This window comes from Myotis daubentonii, chromosome 13, assembly GCF_963259705.1.
Source record: "Myotis daubentonii chromosome 13, mMyoDau2.1, whole genome shotgun sequence".
NCBI classification, from domain to species: Eukaryota; Metazoa; Chordata; class Mammalia; order Chiroptera; family Vespertilionidae; genus Myotis; species Myotis daubentonii.
The window spans coordinates 30,044,240-30,062,553 of NC_081852.1; the positions used below are offsets into that span (position 1 = coordinate 30,044,240).

At 39.0% G+C, this 18,314-nt stretch overlaps 1 protein-coding gene across 19 annotated transcripts in view; it reads left to right on the forward strand.

The window, feature by feature from the left end:
• The window catches only part of ANK3 (ankyrin 3), a 462,225-nt gene that overhangs the window by 422,531 nt on the left and 21,380 nt on the right, over positions 1-18,314 (forward strand). For 12 of the 19 annotated variants that reach the window (XM_059662640.1, XM_059662634.1, XM_059662635.1 and 9 more), the window contains 5 exons: positions 907-8,676; positions 9,300-9,374; positions 12,688-12,819; positions 13,696-13,839; positions 16,965-17,052. In XM_059662640.1, coding sequence (XP_059518623.1) covers positions 907-8,676; positions 9,300-9,374; positions 12,688-12,819; positions 13,696-13,839; positions 16,965-17,052 — 8,209 coding nt within the window. Of the gene's footprint in view, positions 1-906; positions 8,677-9,299; positions 9,375-12,687; positions 12,820-13,695; positions 13,840-16,376; positions 17,053-18,314 lie in introns of all 19 variants that reach the window. The other 7 variants (XM_059662649.1, XM_059662647.1, XM_059662650.1 and 4 more) reach the window with 5 other exon arrangements.

The following is an 18,314-nucleotide window of genomic DNA, read 5'->3' on the forward strand; positions in this document are numbered from 1 at the left end:
TGCTTTGCTTGCTTATGGTAACCATGAACCATATTTTGGTTTTTTTTCTTCTCCCTTTTATGTGTGTGTGTGTACACATGCATCTTAAAATCATTTCATATCACTTTTTTTTCCTCACCAAAAGGAATATACTGCATGGAAAAGATAAATGCAAACATTCCTTTTCTTTGTTTTGTTTTTCTTTAAAAATTCTGACTCAGAGAATTTCTTGCTCTTATTGGCTTTTTATGGGTGTGAAGCGTAACCGAATTGTGCATGGAAGATGCAGATTTAAAATCCAGTGGCTTCACAGTTTGCACATCAGTTGCCTGTCACTTAAAAGTTATTTTGGATTCTGCATGAAATAGGCTTGAGTGGTTTTCTAAAAAAAGACTTTTAGATATTTAACATATAGCCACACACATTGATATGGTTCAAGGCGAGGAAACATTAGACATTACTAAAATGAGAGTTTTATGGTTGCACAAAACAAACAATAACCTATACAGGCAAAACAGAATGGCTACTGATATTTCAAAACCAGCACATAAGAAAGTCAATAGGAAGTAAGGGAACAGTTTTCCATTGTGGTTATTTTTCATCATTAATTCTTTCCTCGTGTTTCCTAATTTTCATTGTTGGCCTATTTGGTTGCGACGTGCTTTTTCTGTCTTTCATTTCACATTGCTCTGTTTTTTATTTATTTAGTGTTTTGTGTGTTTTTTACTTTGGATTAGTTATGTCTGTAGAAATTTTTCCCCTCTTTTGCTTAATTGTTCCTTTGGCCTCTTCCATTCTAAATCATGCAAACAATTGTACTTGCTTTTGTAATATTTCAAAGTTTACTGACCAATTTTTTTCTCTGGTCTCTCTGTTTCTCAACCATTTTTGTTGATTTTTGTGTTTGATTTCATTTTAAAATTTAAGAAACAGTTGAACGGAGTGCAGGAGCAACAAGATCCCTCCCCACTACTTACTCATACAAGCCATTCTTTTCTACAAGACCATACCAGTCCTGGACCACAGCTCCGATCACAGTGCCCGGGCCAGCCAAGTCAGGCTTCACTTCCTTATCAAGTTCTTCCTCAAATACGCCATCAGCTTCTCCGTTAAAATCCATTTGGTCCGTTTCGACTCCTTCTCCAATCAAATCCACATTAGGCGCGTCAACTACATCTTCAGTTAAATCCATTAGTGATGTGGCATCTCCAATTAGATCCTTTCGGACAATTTCTTCGCCAATAAAAACAGTGGTGTCACAATCTCCATACAATATCCAAGTGTCTTCTGGTACCCTGGTTAGAGCGCCCACAGTCACGGAGGCCTCGCCTTTAAAGGGGCTGCCGTCCAGTTCTATGTTTTCCTCTCGAACCTCTCCAGTGACTACAGCAGGGTCTCTTTTGGAGAGGTCATCAATTACTATGACACCCCCGGCCTCCCCCAAGTCAAACATTAATATGTATTCCTCAAGTTTGCCATTTAAGTCAATCATTACATCAGCAGCGCCGCTAATATCTTCGCCTTTAAAGTCAGTGGTGTCTCCAGCTAAATCAGCAGTTGATATCATTTCATCGGCAAAAGTTACGATGGCCTCTTCTCTCTCATCGCCTGTGAAGCAGATGCCTGGACATGCAGAGGTAGCATTAGTCAATGGATCTATTTCCCCTCTGAAATATCCATCATCTTCAACTTTAATTAATGGATGCAAAGCCACTGCCACGTTACAGGAAAAAATTTCTACAGCTACAAACTCTGTAAGCGCTGTGGTTAATGCCGCCACAGAAACAGTTGAGAAAGTGTTTTCTACGACAGCAATGCCATTTTCCCCACTCAGGTCATATGTTTCTTCAGCACCATCAGCTTTTCAGTCTCTCAGAACTCCTTCCGCAAGTGCACTCTATGCATCCCTTGGGTCGTCAATATCTGCAACTACCTCATCTGTAACTTCATCGGTAATAACAGTGCCAGTATACTCTGTAGTCAATGTTTTGCCAGAACCAGCATTAAAGAAACTCCCAGACTCTAATTCACTTGCAAAATCAGCAGCAGCCTTGCTGTCCCCCATTAAAACATTGACTACGGAGACACGTCCTCAGCCCCATTTCAATCGAACTTCATCCCCAGTCAAGTCATCTTTGTTCCTTGCACCCTCTGCCCTTAAGTTGTCTGCACCATCTTCTTTATCTTCCAGTCAGGAGATATTAAAAGATGTGGCTGAAATGAAAGAGGACCTCATGCGGATGACAGCAATACTACAAACAGATGTGCCTGAGGAGAAGCCATTCCAGCATGAACTCCCCAAAGAAGGGAGAGTGGAGGACGAAGAACCTTTCAAAATTGTTGAGAAAGTAAAGGAAGACTTAGTGAAAGTTAGCGAAATCCTTAAAAAAGATGTGTGTGTCGATAATAAAGGACCACCCAAATCACCAAAGAGTGACAAAGGACACTCTCCCGAAGACGACTGGATAGAATTCAGTTCCGAAGAAATCAGAGAAGCGAGACAGCAAGCTGCTGCGAGCCGTTCTCCCACTCTGCCCGAGCGAGTGCAAGTCAAAGCAAAAGCTGCCTCCGATAAGGATTACAGCCTGACCAAGGTGATTGATTACCTAGCGAATGATATTGGGAGTAGTTCATTGACAAACTTAAAATACAAGTTTGAGGATGCAAAGAAAGACGGTGAAGAGAGACAGAAAAGAATTTTAAAACCAGCAATTGCTTTGCAGGAACACAAACTCAAAATGCCTCCCGCCTCCATGAGGCCCTCCACCTCCGAGAAGGAACTGTGTAAAATGGCCGATTCCTTTTTTGGAACAGATGCTATTTTAGAGTCTCCAGATGACTTTTCTCAGCACGACCAAGATAAAAGTCCCTTGTCTGACAGCGGCTTTGAAACGAGAAGTGAAAAAACACCTTCAGCCCCACAGAGCGCTGAAAGCACTGGTCCCAAGCCGCTTTTTCATGAAGTCCCCATCCCTCCTGTCATCACAGAAACGAGAACCGAAGTGGTTCATGTTATCAGGAGCTATGAGCCCTCAGCCGGAGAGGCTTCCCAGTCCCAACCAGAGGAGCCCGCGTCACCCAAACCGCCACCCACGTTTATGGAATTAGAACCCAAGCCCAGCACTTCCAGTATTAAAGAAAAAGTTAAAGCATTTCAAATGAAAGCCAGTAGTGATAAAGATGACCACAGTCGAGCTTTGAGCAAAGGCATGCGTGTCAAAGAAGAGACACACATAACCACTACTACCAGGACAGTTTATCATTCTCCACCAGGCAGCGAAGGCGCCTCTGAAAGAATTGAAGAAACCATGTCGGTCCATGACATCATGAAGGCCTTTCAGTCCGGGCGGGACCCTTCCAAAGAACTGGCAGGTCTGTTTGAACATAAGTCGGCAGTGGCCCCAGATGTTCACAAGTCTGCTGCTGAAACCTCAGCCCAGCACGCAGAGAAGGACAACCAAATGAAACCCAAACTGGAGCGTATAATAGAAGTCCACATCGAAAAAGGTAACCAAGCTGAGCCTACTGAAGTCATTATTAGAGAAACCAAAAAGCATCCAGAAAAGGAAATGTATGTGTATCAGAAAGACTTATCCCGGGGAGATGTTAACCTAAAAGATTTTCTGCCAGAAAAACACGATGCTTTTCCTTGTTCAGAGGAACAGGGTCAGCAAGAAGAGGAAGAACTCACTGCAGAAGAGTCCTTGCCTTCTTATCTGGAGTCTTCCAGAGTAAACACTCCTGTGTCCCAAGAAGAAGATAGTCGCCCTAGTTCTGCTCAACTCATATCTGATGACTCTTATAAAACATTGAAGCTTTTGAGTCAACACTCAATAGAATACCATGACGATGAGTTGTCAGAACTAAGAGGGGAGTCTTACAGGTTTGCTGAGAAAATGCTTCTGTCAGAAAAGCTAGATGTGTCTCATTCCGATACTGAGGAATCGGTGACAGACCATGCAGGACCCTCTAGCTCAGAGTTACAGGGGTCTGATAAGCGGTCCAGAGAAAAAGTAGTCACTGCCCCCAAAAAAGAAATTCTCTCCAAAATCTATAAAGATGTGTCTGAAAATGGTGTAGGTAAAGTGTCTAAAGATGAGCATTTTGATAAAGTGACAGTGTTGCACTATTCTGGCGATGGTAGTAGTCCAAAACATGCCATGTGGATGCGCTTTACTGAGGACAGATTAGACAGAGGTAGAGAGAAGTTGATGTATGAAGATAGGGTGGACAGGACTGTGAAGGAAGCTGAAGAAAAACTGACTGAAGTGTCACAGTTTTTTCGTGACAAAACCGAAAAGCTCAATGATGAACTGCAGTCCCCAGAGAAAAAGGCACGCCCAAGAAATGGCAAGGAATACTCTTCTCAAAGCTCTACCAGTAGCAGCCCCGAGAAAGTAACGCTGACAGAACTGTTGGCATCCAGCGATGAGTGGGTTAAGGCGAGGCAGCATGCCCGTGATGGACCAAGCCTCCCCAGAGCCAGTGAGAGGAAAGCGTCCAGTCTGCCCAGCAGCCCGGAGAAGAAGGTCCTGTCCCAACAGACTGAGGACAGCAAGTCCACAGAGGAAGCCCAAGGAAGCGTGCCACAGAGCAAAGCACCAGAAGGGCCCCAGTCTGGGTTTCAGCTCAAACAATCTAAACTGAGCTCCATTAGATTAAAATTTGAACAAGGTGCACAGGCCAAAAGTAAGGACGTGACTCAAGAGGACAAGAAGCCAGATGGCCAATCCAGAATCCCAGTTAAAAAAATGCAGGAGAGCAAGCTACCTGTCTACCAACTTTTTGCTAGAGAAAAACAGCAGAAGGCAATAGACCTCTCAGATGAAAGAGTACCTGTCCAAAAAGATTTTATGGTATTAAAAGCTAAAGATGAGCCCGAGCAAAGCAGTGAGATTGTTGTAAATGATTCTGGCTCTGATGATGTGAAAAAACAGAGAACTGAAATGTCAAGTAAAGCGATGCCTGACTACTTTTCTGAGCAACAGGCTAAAGACTTGACATGTCATGTAACCTCAGATTTAGCAACTAAGGGACCCTGGGACAAAAAGGTCTTTAGAACATGGGAAAGTTCTGGAGCCGCTAACAATAAGTCGCAAAAAGAAAAGCTTTCGCATGTACTTGTTCATGATGTAAGAGAGAATCACATTGGTCACCCTGAGAGTAAAATTGTTGATCCCAGGAGTGAATTTGTGTCTGTGACTGAGAGAGAACACAAATTGTTAACAAATGGCTCTCTCTCAGAAGTTAAGGAAATGACTGTAAAATCTCCCTCCAAAAAGGTCTTGTACAGGGAATATGTTGTGAAAGAAGGGGACCGTCCTGGCGGGGCTCTCGATCAACCTTCCAGGAGAAGTGAGAGCTCAGCGGTGTCGCACATCCCAGTCAGGATGGCCGATGAGCGGAGAATGCCGTCTTCTAATGTTGCCGTTGGTTTTTGTGAGCAGTCGCCATTTCCAAAGCATGAACTATCTCAAAAGTCACCCCAGTCAAGTCACAAAGAGACAGTGGAGACACAGCACTTTAATTCTCTAGAAGATGAAAAAGTTACCTATTCAGAAATCAGCAAAGTTTCCAAACATCAGAGTTATGTAGGCTTATGCCCCTCTCTCGATGAAACTGAAAGCTCCCCCACCAAATCTCCTGATTCTTTAGACTTTAGCCCAGGAAAAGAATCTCCCTCTAGCGAAGTATTCGACCACAGTCCCATTGATGGATTGGAAAAAGTTGCACCACTAGCCCCGCCAGAGGGAGGGAAAGAGATAAAAACTTTACCTGTTTATGTCAGTTTTGTACAGGTGGGGAAGCAGTATGAAAAGGAGATACAACAAGGAAGTGTGAAAAAAATCATCAGTCAGGAATGTAAGACAGTACAAGAGACCAGGGGGACCTTTTATACAACCAGACAGCAAAAGCAGCCTCCTTCGCCCCAAGGTAGTCCGGAAGATGATACTCTAGAGCAAGTTTCCTTTCTAGACAGCTCTGGGAAAAGCCCTTTAACCCCAGAAACACCCAGTTCAGAGGAAGTGAGTTACGAATTTACGTCTAAGACACCAGACTCACTCATAGCTTATATACCAGGTAAACCCAGCCCAATTCCCGAGGTTTCTGAGGAATCGGAGGAGGAGGAGCAGGGCAAGTCGTCCTCCTTAAAGCAGACTACAGTGGAGGAGATAATAGGCCCGCACGAATTGCCTAGCAGTGTGAGCAAAGACTCTAACCAAAGACCCAAAACCAACAGAGTTGCCTATATCGAGTTCCCCCCTCCTCCGCCGCTGGATGCAGACCAGATGGAGTCAGAGAAGGATCTTTCTCTGCCTGAAAGAGAGGCTGGCATGATTGAAGTCAGTCTGCAAGATGAGCATGACAAGTACCAGCTGGCTGAGCCAGTCATCCGAGTGCAGCCACCCTCCCCAGTTCCTCCTGGGGCAGACGTCAGTGATTCGAGCGATGATGAATCACTTTATCAACCAGTTCCAGTTAAAAAATACACCTTCAAATTAAAGGAAGCAGACAGTGATCAAAAAGAAATGACAAAACCCAAAGCTTCTGCTGAAAAGGCTTCCAACCAGAAAGAATTAGAAACTAATGGATCTGGAAAAGATCGTGAATTTGGCCTTGATTCGCCTCAGAATGAAACTGCCCAGAATGGGAACAACGACCAGTCCATCACAGAGTGTTCCATTGCTACCACGGCCGAGTTTTCTCATGATACAGATGCCACAGAGATTGACTCTCTTGATGGCTATGACCTGCAAGATGAAGATGATGGCTTGACGGAGAGTGATTCCAAACTCCCAAGTCAGACCATGGAAATTAAGAAAGACATCTGGAACACAGAGGGCATTCTGAAGCCAGCTGATCGCTCCTTTAGCCAAAGTAAACTTGAAGTCATCGAGGAGGAGGGAAGGGTGGGACCAGATGAAGATAAGCCATCTTCCAAAAGCTCTTCGTCAGAAAAGACTCCTGATAAGACTGATCAGAAGTCAGGGGCCCAGTTTTTCACCCTAGAAGGCAGACATCCTGACAGATCAGTGTTTCCTGATACTTATTTCAGTTACAAAGTAGATGAAGAATTTGCCACTCCTTTTAAAACAGTAGCTACCAAAGGTCTAGATTTTGACCCTTGGTCTAATAACCGAGGGGATGATGACGTTTTTGACAGTAAATCCCGGGAAGATGAAACTAAGCCATTTGGTCTGGCTGTGGAAGACCGCTCTCCGGCAACAACCCCTGATACAACGCCAGCCAGAACACCAACCGATGAAAGTACCCCAACTAGTGAGCCTAACCCCTTCCCATTTCATGAAGGAAAAATGTTTGAGATGACTCGCAGTGGTGCAATTGACATGAGCAAGAGGGATTTTGTTGAAGAGAGGCTCCAATTTTTCCAGATTGGTGAGCATACTTCTGAAGGGAAGTCAGGGGACCAGGGGGAAGGGGATAAAAGTATGGTCACTGCCACACCACAGCCACAGTCAGGGGACACCACTGTAGAAACCAATCTAGAGAGAAATGTAGAGGCACCTGCGGTCGAACCTAAACCCAGCATCCCGACCAGCGGAGAGTGTCAGGAAGGCACACCCAGTAGTGCCTCCCTGGAGAAGTCAGCAGCAGCCACTAACACCTTGAAAGTTGACCCCAAGTTGCGCACGCCTATAAAAATGGGGATTTCTGCGTCCACCATGACCATGAAGAAAGAAGGCCCTGGAGAAGTCACAGATAAGATAGAAGCTGTGATGACCAGTTGTCAGGGATTAGAAAATGAAACTATAACAGTGGTTTCAAATTCAGCCGATAGCCACATGGGTGCTAGGCCCCAAGAAAAACACGATTTTCAAAAAGATAACTTTAATAACAACAACAATTTGGATTCTTCCACTATACAGACAGATAACATTACAAGTAACGTAGTTCTGACAGAACACGCCGCACCCACTCGTACCACAGAGAAAGCTAATCCAGTGAAAAGCTCATCAGGAAAAAAGACAGGGGTGCCACAGGGACACTGTGTGAGAGAGAAGCAGAAAGTGCTTGGAGAGCAGCAAAAGACACAGGCACCGGTAGGGATTAGGCGCAAATCCAAACTTCCCATAAAGGCCACTTCAGCAAAAGATACCTTCCCACCAAATCATATGCCAAACATGAAAGGGAGTAAAATGAAGCAGGTTAGTCCATCTGAGAAAGCCAAAACCCTTACCTCTTCTTCATGTCTAGACGTAAAGTCCAGAATTCCAGTAAAAAACACACACAGGGATAACACAGCTTCAGTTAGGAAAGCATGCACCCCACATAAGCAAGGGCAGCCAGAGAAAGACAAGGCCAAACACCTGCCATCCAAGTTGCCAGTAAAGGTAAGATCCACCTGTGTCACCACCTCCAATGCTACCACCACAGTTCACGTCAGGAAAAGTCAGCTTAAGGAAGTTTGTAAACATTCCATTGAATATTTTAAGGGAATTAGTGGTGAGACCTTAAAGCTTGTGGACCGCCTCTCTGAAGAAGAGAAAAAGATGCAGTCCGAGGTGTCGGATGAGGAAGACAGTACCTCAAGAAACACGTCGTTGTCCGAGAGTTCCCGGGGTGGCCAGCCTTCAGTTACAACGAAGTCTGCTAGAGATAAGAAAACAGAGGCAGCACCTTTAAAATCAAAGAGTGAAAAGGCCGGCAGTGAGAAAAGGAGCAGTAGGAGGACTGGTGAGAATGAAGGCAGTCAGGTTTCTCGAGCACTCTTTGCTCACATCCTGGAGAACGAGCCTAGTTTGTAAACACTTTCCAACCCGTAGACCCTAGTGCATGCACTGTTGTGATTGCCTGTGGAGTGACTTAACCGTAGTTTCTCATTCTGTCATTGTCATCTGTATGTGCTGTGTATATATCCTCCTCTTTCTTCCTTCTAACCAAACTACACCATAGACAGCTAGGGAAGCATGCTGAAGATATTGGTGTCATTCATGATGAGCAAATTTTTTTTTAATGTGCTAACGGATATGATTCTGTGAAAGTAAAAGCACAGAAGTTGAAACCCCATCATGGTGTTTTCACAAACACAACACTTCTGTAACGGTTGTAAAGTAGCTAGCCTGTCAGCATGTTCAGTTCCATTACATTGAGCATCCATGTAGTCTGACATTTGGCCTGATGCAGGCGAAAATCAAGTGAGTCCTGTGAAAAGAGGTGTTCATGTAGGTGATTAGGACACAGTTAAGTGTACAGTGTTAGCACTAGTCTCTCTGTAAAATCTGAGTACTGCTCAAAGCAATTTTCCAGTATCCTGTTTTTCTTGATGATTATTTTAATTAAGAAATTGTAAATCGTAGGTCCACAGAGTCCATGTGAACGGACAGATATCAGGATGGCAATAGTAGCCGATCACCTGGGACTTAGTTGGACAGGTAAGTGTGTATAAACCCGAATGAAACAGATAGTTTCTTAAATTCTCTGTCTTATTCACAGGCGGTTCATTATAAAAAAACAAGCAATGAGTAAAAAATATTATAATTCTACCTACCCAGAAATAATTACTGATAGTACTGTATACTGTGTTTTCCAAGGCTTTTCCTATGCATATTCACTGAAGAATATAAATTTAAATCTTTATTTCACCTTGATTGTAAGCACTTTCTCACAATGCCATTTCTGGTAATATAGGATAACCTTTTATCTAATAGGAAATTTATTTTCTGGCATAAAAGAAAACGTAGCTAAGGCCTATGACTTTTAAGTAATTTAAAAATTTTAAACATGCCAGGGTGGGAAACCTCTGGCCCGTGGGCTGTATAAGGCCCGCGAAATCATTTGGTCTGGCCCTGCCAAGGCATTAGGGGTGAGTTAATTAAGTGTTTGACCAGATACAGCAGGCTAATTTTTAAATTGATAATTCTGTATAGCTTGAGAATGACGTTATAAATATCCAAATGGCCCTTGGCAGAAAAAGATTCCCCACCCCTGGTTTATGCCCTTAGAGCAGCTCTCTCAGGCAACAGTTAAATTAATCCATGCCTAGGTTTAAAAAATTTCAATCATTCATGAGTCATCTTCACAATTTTTATGATATACACATTATCTACATGTTTATTTAGCTGATAGTTGTAAATTGACTCCATTTTACGCTCAAATATTTATTTAAAGGAAAACTTATATCAAAGGATCATTTTCAATAATTACATAAGCAAGAAAACAAAGGAATGATGGTAAATTTAAATTTTTAAGTAAAATTTTAAAAAATAGTGAAATGAATGGAACTATTTATGCAGAAAAGGAATATTCTGTAGGTTGAGTGTATTTGTTTAAATTCATAGCCATAAAACATAATAGTTTTAAAATGTCAATTATTGTCATAGCTAAAGTCATCTTTTGCCGAAACCGGTTTGGCTCAGTGGATAGAGCTTCGGCCTGTGGACTGAAAGGTCCCGGGTTCGATTCCGGTCAAGAGCATGTACCTGGGTTGCGGGCACATCCCCAGTAGGAGATGTGCAGGAGGCAGCTGATCGATGTTCCTCTCTCATCGATGTTTTTAACTCTCTATCTCTCTCCCTTCCTCTCTGTAAAAAATCAATAAAATATATTTTAAAGTCATCTTGCATACCATCAGTGACATACATCTAGACTCAGGGAAATAATTATCTATGCTGTTAAAAGGAAGAGTATGAAAGTAGTTCATATAAATAATTTTCCTTTGACTGCCATAAGTCCCTCCCCCTCCTACATATTGAACCCTCCTCTCTCTTTCCACCCAGTCCTTGCTCTCAGACATGCAGCTAAGACCCAGGAGGCTGGTGATGGTTTGAGTAATCCCTTGCAGGTTGAGAGTTAATAGCAATCTGCTGTATGTAAACATTTGCTAACATAAAATTAAAGATAGTATTTATATTTTACCATAGGACACTATAATCTGAAAATAAAGTGGAGTCAATGTTGATTTTGCAGTATTGTATGCCCATAACTATTAAATTATTTCCCATAAGCAAATCCAGTTCTCTGTCAGAGTAAATTTTTGGAGAAAATGTGATGTAAGAATAGACAGACACAAAGCTATAAAACGCTAAAATTCTTAGTGACAATGTGTCTTAGCTTTCATCGAGTCTAGACAAACGATACAGCTCAGTTATGAGAGCTTGTTGGGCAGTAAGTTGTCTTAAAACACAGAGAGATGAAGAACTTAAAAACAAATTTAATTTTTTAAATTTGAATTCCTATATGATAATAAAGATTATTAGGAAAATTAGCAATTAGAAGAACAAAATTTAAATCTGTCCATTAGAATCACTGTTAAGTAATCTTAATGAACTTTGATTTTTTTTAAAAAAATGCTCTTTTAAATGTTATATTAACTATGAAACTTACTGCTTTTTTATTTGCAAGTACATAGTTTCTACAAAATTAAATATTCTCTGATCTTGATTTTAATGGCTAAACAATAACAACCAATAGAGTATACAATGATGTTGTTCTAACTGTGGGTCATTAGTGAGTCATAAAATCAATTCATGCTTTGGTTATGTTTTTAAATGGAATAGAATGGTAAAGAAGACATCTGTGTATTACATGTATTAAGGCTAGTTTTGCTCCATAAAGATCAGTTTCATTTATAGCAACACCAAGATACACAATATATTTCTTATTGTAGGTTCTGATCAAAATAGTTTGCAAGCCCCTGCATTGCATTACATTAATTAACTCTTTTGTTCAACACTTGGATTGTTTTCAATTTTTCAGTAGTACAAGCCTACAATGAACATTCTTTGTATGTAAATCATTATGTACAACCCTAAGTATTGTCAAGATCAATCTCTAAAAGTAAAATCACGTGATCAAACGACATGGACTTTTTTTGAGCCTCCGAATGCATTTTGACAAATTGCTGGAAATATGATGGTCTAACCACTTTGCTGTATACCTGAAACCAACACAAAATAATACTGAATGTAAAAATAGATATCCTTTTGATTAAATAAAAAAAAAATTAAGCAAGATAGAATCTTGACCAATTCCTTTTCCATGGAAGGATATTTTTACCATTCCTTACTTTTTATAATTATTTAAGGTACTACATGCCTAATAAATCTTTTCTTAATTATACAAAAAAATAAGTCTTCTCACCTTTGACTTCTACATTTCCCTCTACTAAAGCAGCCGCTACTACTCATACATATCTTCCCAAAGACACTCTCAGCATAAACAAGATTAAGTGTATACATCTAGATGGATAGAAAGTTATCTCCCTTTATTTTGTATACATGTGGCAGCATATCGTACACAGTGATCTGGCCTGGAGTCATCCCTTAGCCTCCAAAGTGAAGTTCATGCAACTTGATGACATATAGAGTAGAATATTAAGTGAGTAAAAGATGTACCTCATGAAGACTGCCTAGGCAAAACACCAGCATCTCTTGTGCCAAATATTTATGAACTGTATATCCCTGGTACGAAGTTTGCTCGAATTGAAAGAATAATTTGGCTGAATTAAAAGAATCCAGCAAATCTTTCTGCAGATCAATAAACTATATGATCTAATTGTAACTAAGTAAGAGTTCAATCACAGCCTATGTAGGATCACTACTTTCCTGAGAAATCAAGTATATAATGATTATTGCCCAAGGCTATACTTAGGTTTTACTGTAAAATTCTTTTCTTTTTTTTTTTTTTAATGAAATATGTGATAAAAGTAGAATACAAAATCTAAGTAACTCTTTTTCTTTTCTACAGAACTGGCAAGGGAACTGAATTTTTCAGTGGATGAAATCAATCAAATACGTGTGGAAAATCCAAATTCTTTAATTTCTCAAAGCTTCATGTTATTAAAAAAATGGGTTACCAGAGATGGAAAAAATGCTACAAGTATGCTAAAATTATATTACTTTAACTTTCATAACTGCATATATCCAATATTTTCTATAAATCTACTGTTAATAACATCAGAGTAATCAAAAAGTAGTAGCAGGTCTTTTGAAATTATATTAGTTTAGTGCAAATATTCTAACCTATCTTTAGGAAGCTTTCAGAAAGCAAATAGTAGGGAATTTTTTTTGTGTTTTTGTCTGAAGTTCTCTCTATGACCATTAAAAGTGAAAATGTAATTCTAACTGTTAAATCGTGGGGTGGTTGGCAAACACTATGAAGTTACTGCTATGGTCAGAGATGGATGTGCAGGGAAGTAGAGAGATCAAATTAGGGAATCACATCATTGTACACAGTTTGGTCTGTGGTGGCAGAGAATTCTCTAATATTGTTGGGTTTTGTTTTACTGTGGAAGGCATAGGAGAGTGCTATACTATGACAAGTGCCAACCCACAACCATGTGGAATAAGTTATTGTAAGGTCAGCCTGATTTTAGTAAGTCATTAAATTGCTAAGCATTAGATATGAGGGCGACCTATTTTGACAGTCTGAAAGGAGAGGAACATGTTTAAAATGTTATGAGATCCCCTTATAACTAAAAGGAATGTAGCTATTTTGGGGCTCATCTGCTCTGCATCTTACAATGGAATGAATGTTGCTGTCTTCAAGCACAGCTTTATCGGGTGATTCTTAAGACCCTTACAAACCTTCCCAGGAGTGGCCAGTTTTCTGAGCCCTCTGGTTTTCAGAGCTGCAATCAGGAAGAGCTAAAATACCAGCAGGGTCGCAAAAGCTATGTCTTTGTGTGGATATTGTGATGACTGAAAGAAATAATTTCCTTGGATTTTCAACCTTTTTTTTCCCCCTCCTTTTCAGCTGATGCCTTAACTTCGGTCTTGACAAAAATTAATCGAATAGATATAGTGACTCTGCTAGAAGGACCAATATTTGATTATGGAAATATTTCAGGCACCAGAAGTTTTGCAGATGAGAACAATGTTTTCCATGACCCTGTTGATGGTAATTGAATCCAGTGTTCATATTTATTTAATCATTTGATAAAATTTGAAAGTGCAGTAAAACAAGGAAGTCAGTTAAACCAGCTAAATGATGATTTGCTTGACTTAATTTCTCATTTTCACAGCATTTTTTCTGCCAGAGTCTGCAAATATATACTCTAATGGACCAAATGATAAATGTCTTATGTAAAATATGAACAATGAGATACAAAAGCATATGTTATCTGAAAGAATTCTATTTCAAATATTTTATGTGACCAAATGGGAAAAGGTTTAATATCTAGACACTACACAGTTTTTGTCATTTTCACATTAACCTTAAAAACTAGTGAATTAGCTATTGTATATAGACAAAACCAAATTGCAAGCTGTTTTACCGAGTAGGTAAGGTGTTGGGTCAAGTTTAAGCATATATTATACAAATTGTTAAGTAAAATACTGAATTACTGTTTTGGGACCCAGTATTTAAGTATGTACTAAAAAAGTCTAATGTGTCACTCAAAAAGTATTTTAGTTATTTAGCATTATTTTATCGTTGTGTGCTATTTATTTGTTGGGGGGGAAAACCCTACTTGACTAATATAGTTTATAAAAGGCAGCATAATTTCTATTCAATGAACATGTATGTATCTAATAACATAATTTGTCTTTTATGTTAGCTTCATTTATAGATATTGTAATTTTTCCTTCATTATGTAAATTTAGGCTTTTTTTCATCAAAGTATTAAGAAAAGCATAACATATCTTATGTTTTTCAAGATGCTCATCTTCCTTCACAAATGGAAATTATTCCTAGAATGAATTTTGAGTAAAAATGTTGATGATGGTGTGGAGGCAGGAAGAAAGACTAGGGATATTTTTCCACTATTCCATGTTTTGGAAAATATGATTCTTTTTCCAGTTTTAAACTGGAAAAGTTAGACTAACAAGAATCAATAACTTCTAATTCTGCATGTTATGTGATAAAAGTTCTCAAAGTCAACAGAAAATTTAAAGCATACCATAACATAAGAATGATGGGTAATAATGTCAAAAGTGGTTTCTCTTTTAAGTTTATAAACACCAGAGAATCTTGGGGAAAAGCTCTCTTTAAAGCCTTATCTTATATGTGAAACCATGTATTGGTACTAAAGATATATCATGTTCTATCAAATGATGAATTATTGCCAAATTATAGAATCTTTTAATATTCTTTGTTGGGAAAATTTTTAAGCACAGTAGCTCTAATACACAAGATCACCAGGAAACAATGGACGTATTCAATGGAATTGAAAACTACATTTAATTTTAACATTTTAAAATCAGAATAGGGAAATTTAGGGATATGTGTATTAAATAAATATCACTTGTGCAGATTATAAACCTCAGCTAATCTTAGCCAGCTTTTCAACAAGATTCTGGTCTACAGGTGACCATAATAGGAAAATATTCACTTACCTATAGTGATCTGAATTCACAATAAAAGTTAAGTTGGTATTTACCTTGGACTGATGGAAAAATGAGGCTTTAGTTTTGTAGACTAGTAATTCAGAAAATGTGCTGGGTTGCGTTGTGTGTTGTTGTTTTTTCCTGTCTCTCCTCTTTGTTGAAATTCTGTAAAACTTCCTTTCCTCACCATGACCAGACCATTGTTGACTTTTCTCTCTGCTCAAAGAGAAAAATACTCCCTTAGCCCATGCAGCACAGTTTAAAACATGAGACCTGCTCCCTCCATCCCCTCTATGTAGTCTGGTTAATAAACCTCCGTGTTTCATAGCCTTGTCGTGGATATTCAGACCTCTTTGCAGATGGTTTTCCTCCTGTCTCTGTTGTACCATTTCCTTTTTCTCTTTATTTGATTCATGGTTCTGAGTGGACGCATCTCACCAAGTTTACCAAAATGTCCATATACACCACAGCCCTTTCATCTCTGACACATTATGACACTTGAAAATTTACATGGAGTCTTTTCTACTTTATCTGCTTTTTAAGTCCTTTTCCTAACATGGTTTTAGATTTTTTTTCCAAAATCTAATAATCATTTCTTTCCAAATATTAAATTCACTTTTCTTTGCTGTAAATTTCATGTGAAATAACTAAAAATTAGAGTTGGGTAGAATCGCTCATATGCACTGTTCTTAAAATAAGTTATAAGTAATTATAAAAATTGGTTTCTTGTGGCTTGCTGTATTTAATCCACCAAAATATGGATTTTACATGCTAAAAGTTGAATGATAATAAATTTGGCCATGGAATAAATGTATCTTATATAGTGGCAAATAACTTTATATTGGATTACATTAATCTGTGTATTTAAGTTATATTAAAATTACCAAAATTGATAAGCAGTCTATATCTTAATTAATATCCTATCTTATTATAGTTTGCACTAGCCTTTTATTTCATTGTATTACATTTAATTGAACTAAACCAATAAATTTATCATTCTGTAATTCATCATACATTTTCATACCTGATATAATTTAAGTCATTCCATGTGTTTTTGTTTGATGTGTTCGTAATTCATTCCAGTCAGTCCAAATGTACTGTCTTCCATAGGTTATCCTTCCCTTCAAGTGGAACTGGAAACTCCCACAGGGTTGCACTACACACCACCCACCCCTTTCCAGCAAGATGATTATTTTAGTGATACCTCTAGCATAGAATCTCCCCTTAGAACCCCCAGTAGACTGAGTGATGGGCTAGTGCCTTCCCGGGGAAACGTAGAGCATTCAGCAGATGGACCTCCAGTTGTAACTGCAGAAGACACTTCCTTAGAAGACAGCAGACTTGAAGACTCAATGCCTATAACAGAAATGCCCGAAGCAGTCGATGTAGATGAGAGCCAGTTGGAGAATGTTTATCTGAGTGAGTATCCTCGATACCTTGGAAGTATGGCTGGGGTCCCAAAAGATGTTAAACCAGCAGAGCCACTGAAACATACTAGAAAAGTAAGAGTCAGCTCTGAGCAGCAAGAGAAAGGAAAATCTGGTCCTGATGAGGAGATGACAGAAGAAAAACTCAAATCTCTATTTGAGGACATTCAACTTGAAGAAGGAGTAGAGTCTGAGGAGATGACAGAAGAAAAAGTAGAGGCTATTCTTAAACGTGTTCAGCAAGCAGAACTGGAAATGTCTTCAATTACAGGTTGGCAGAATGAGACCAGTGGAAACCTAGAGTCCCCGGCTCAAGCTCGAAGAATAACTGGTGGGTTACTAGATCGACTGGATGACAGGTATGGCTGCTTCAGAAAAAGGAAAACGAAACAGGTTACATATTAGTAGTTTAAATATGTGCTTTTCAGCAATTACTCTTTTTTACATGACCATTCCAGTTTGGGGATAATACATGCTTTAAAGGTTGGTTCATTTGCTAATCTGGACAGGGAAAATTACATTAAGCGCAAATATAATTCTTAAAACTATTGACAGCCTGAGGGAAATGCAGAAAGTTTGAAATAGATGCCAAAGATTGATGTACATTTTACTTTAGAAGACTACTCTTTTCACATAGCCAGTAATTAATGCTCATTCAAAAGAATATAATAAATAAATTCCAAGTGTTTTAAAGAAATATAAACATATGCAGGCTTATTATACAAATTTTAAAAATACAGATTTATAAAAAATCAATGCAACCCCACAGTCTAGCAATAGCTACCATTAAAATTTTGGTGGATTTTTTTTTGCATACATATTTTAAAATGTCTTAACAGAAAACGCAAAGAAAAAGAAAAGTCTTTTGTCTTTCTACCATACTAAGAAAACACATTTTTATATAATATCCTTCCTTTTTTATACATGAGTGTTTTACGTGATTTGAAATATAGTATATGTACCATTTTTTTTTTTTTGAGAGAGAGAGAGAGAGAGAGAGAGGAAGGGAGAGGGAAACATTGATGAAAGAGAAACATCAATCGACTGCCTCCTGCACATGCCCCAATGGGGACTGAGCCATGACCAGGAATCGAACCAGTGACCTCTTGGTTCATGGGTTGGTGCTCAACCACTGAGCAACACTGGCTAGGCAGTATATGTAATTCTTTAGCCCAAATAATTTTGCCATGATTGAAATTTGTTTATATCCAATGTAATTCCCTAATTATGAATCTGATTCTTCTTACAGTGGCCTTACTCTAGAAAGGTGGGAGTTTAATGTCCTCCAGACATTGATTCAAATCTCACCATCATTAGGTTTGCACTTTGTGACTTTGGATGAATTTCTAAGCTCTAAGAATGTCACTTCAATCAGCTTTAAAAATAAGAATGACTACTTTCCTCAAACAGGTTTATATATTGAAAAAGAAAGCTTGTAGCATGCATACCAAATGACTGATGCAAATAGTCTGTTAGTAATATGTTTTTATGTACACATCAGACATTTTACTTCAATGGCAACTAATGATAAACTTAAGTTGGATGCAAAGAAAACAGATTATTTCATAACCAAATTTAGTATTTTCATCTTACTAAGCCTCTTGCTCCATAAAATTCCCAA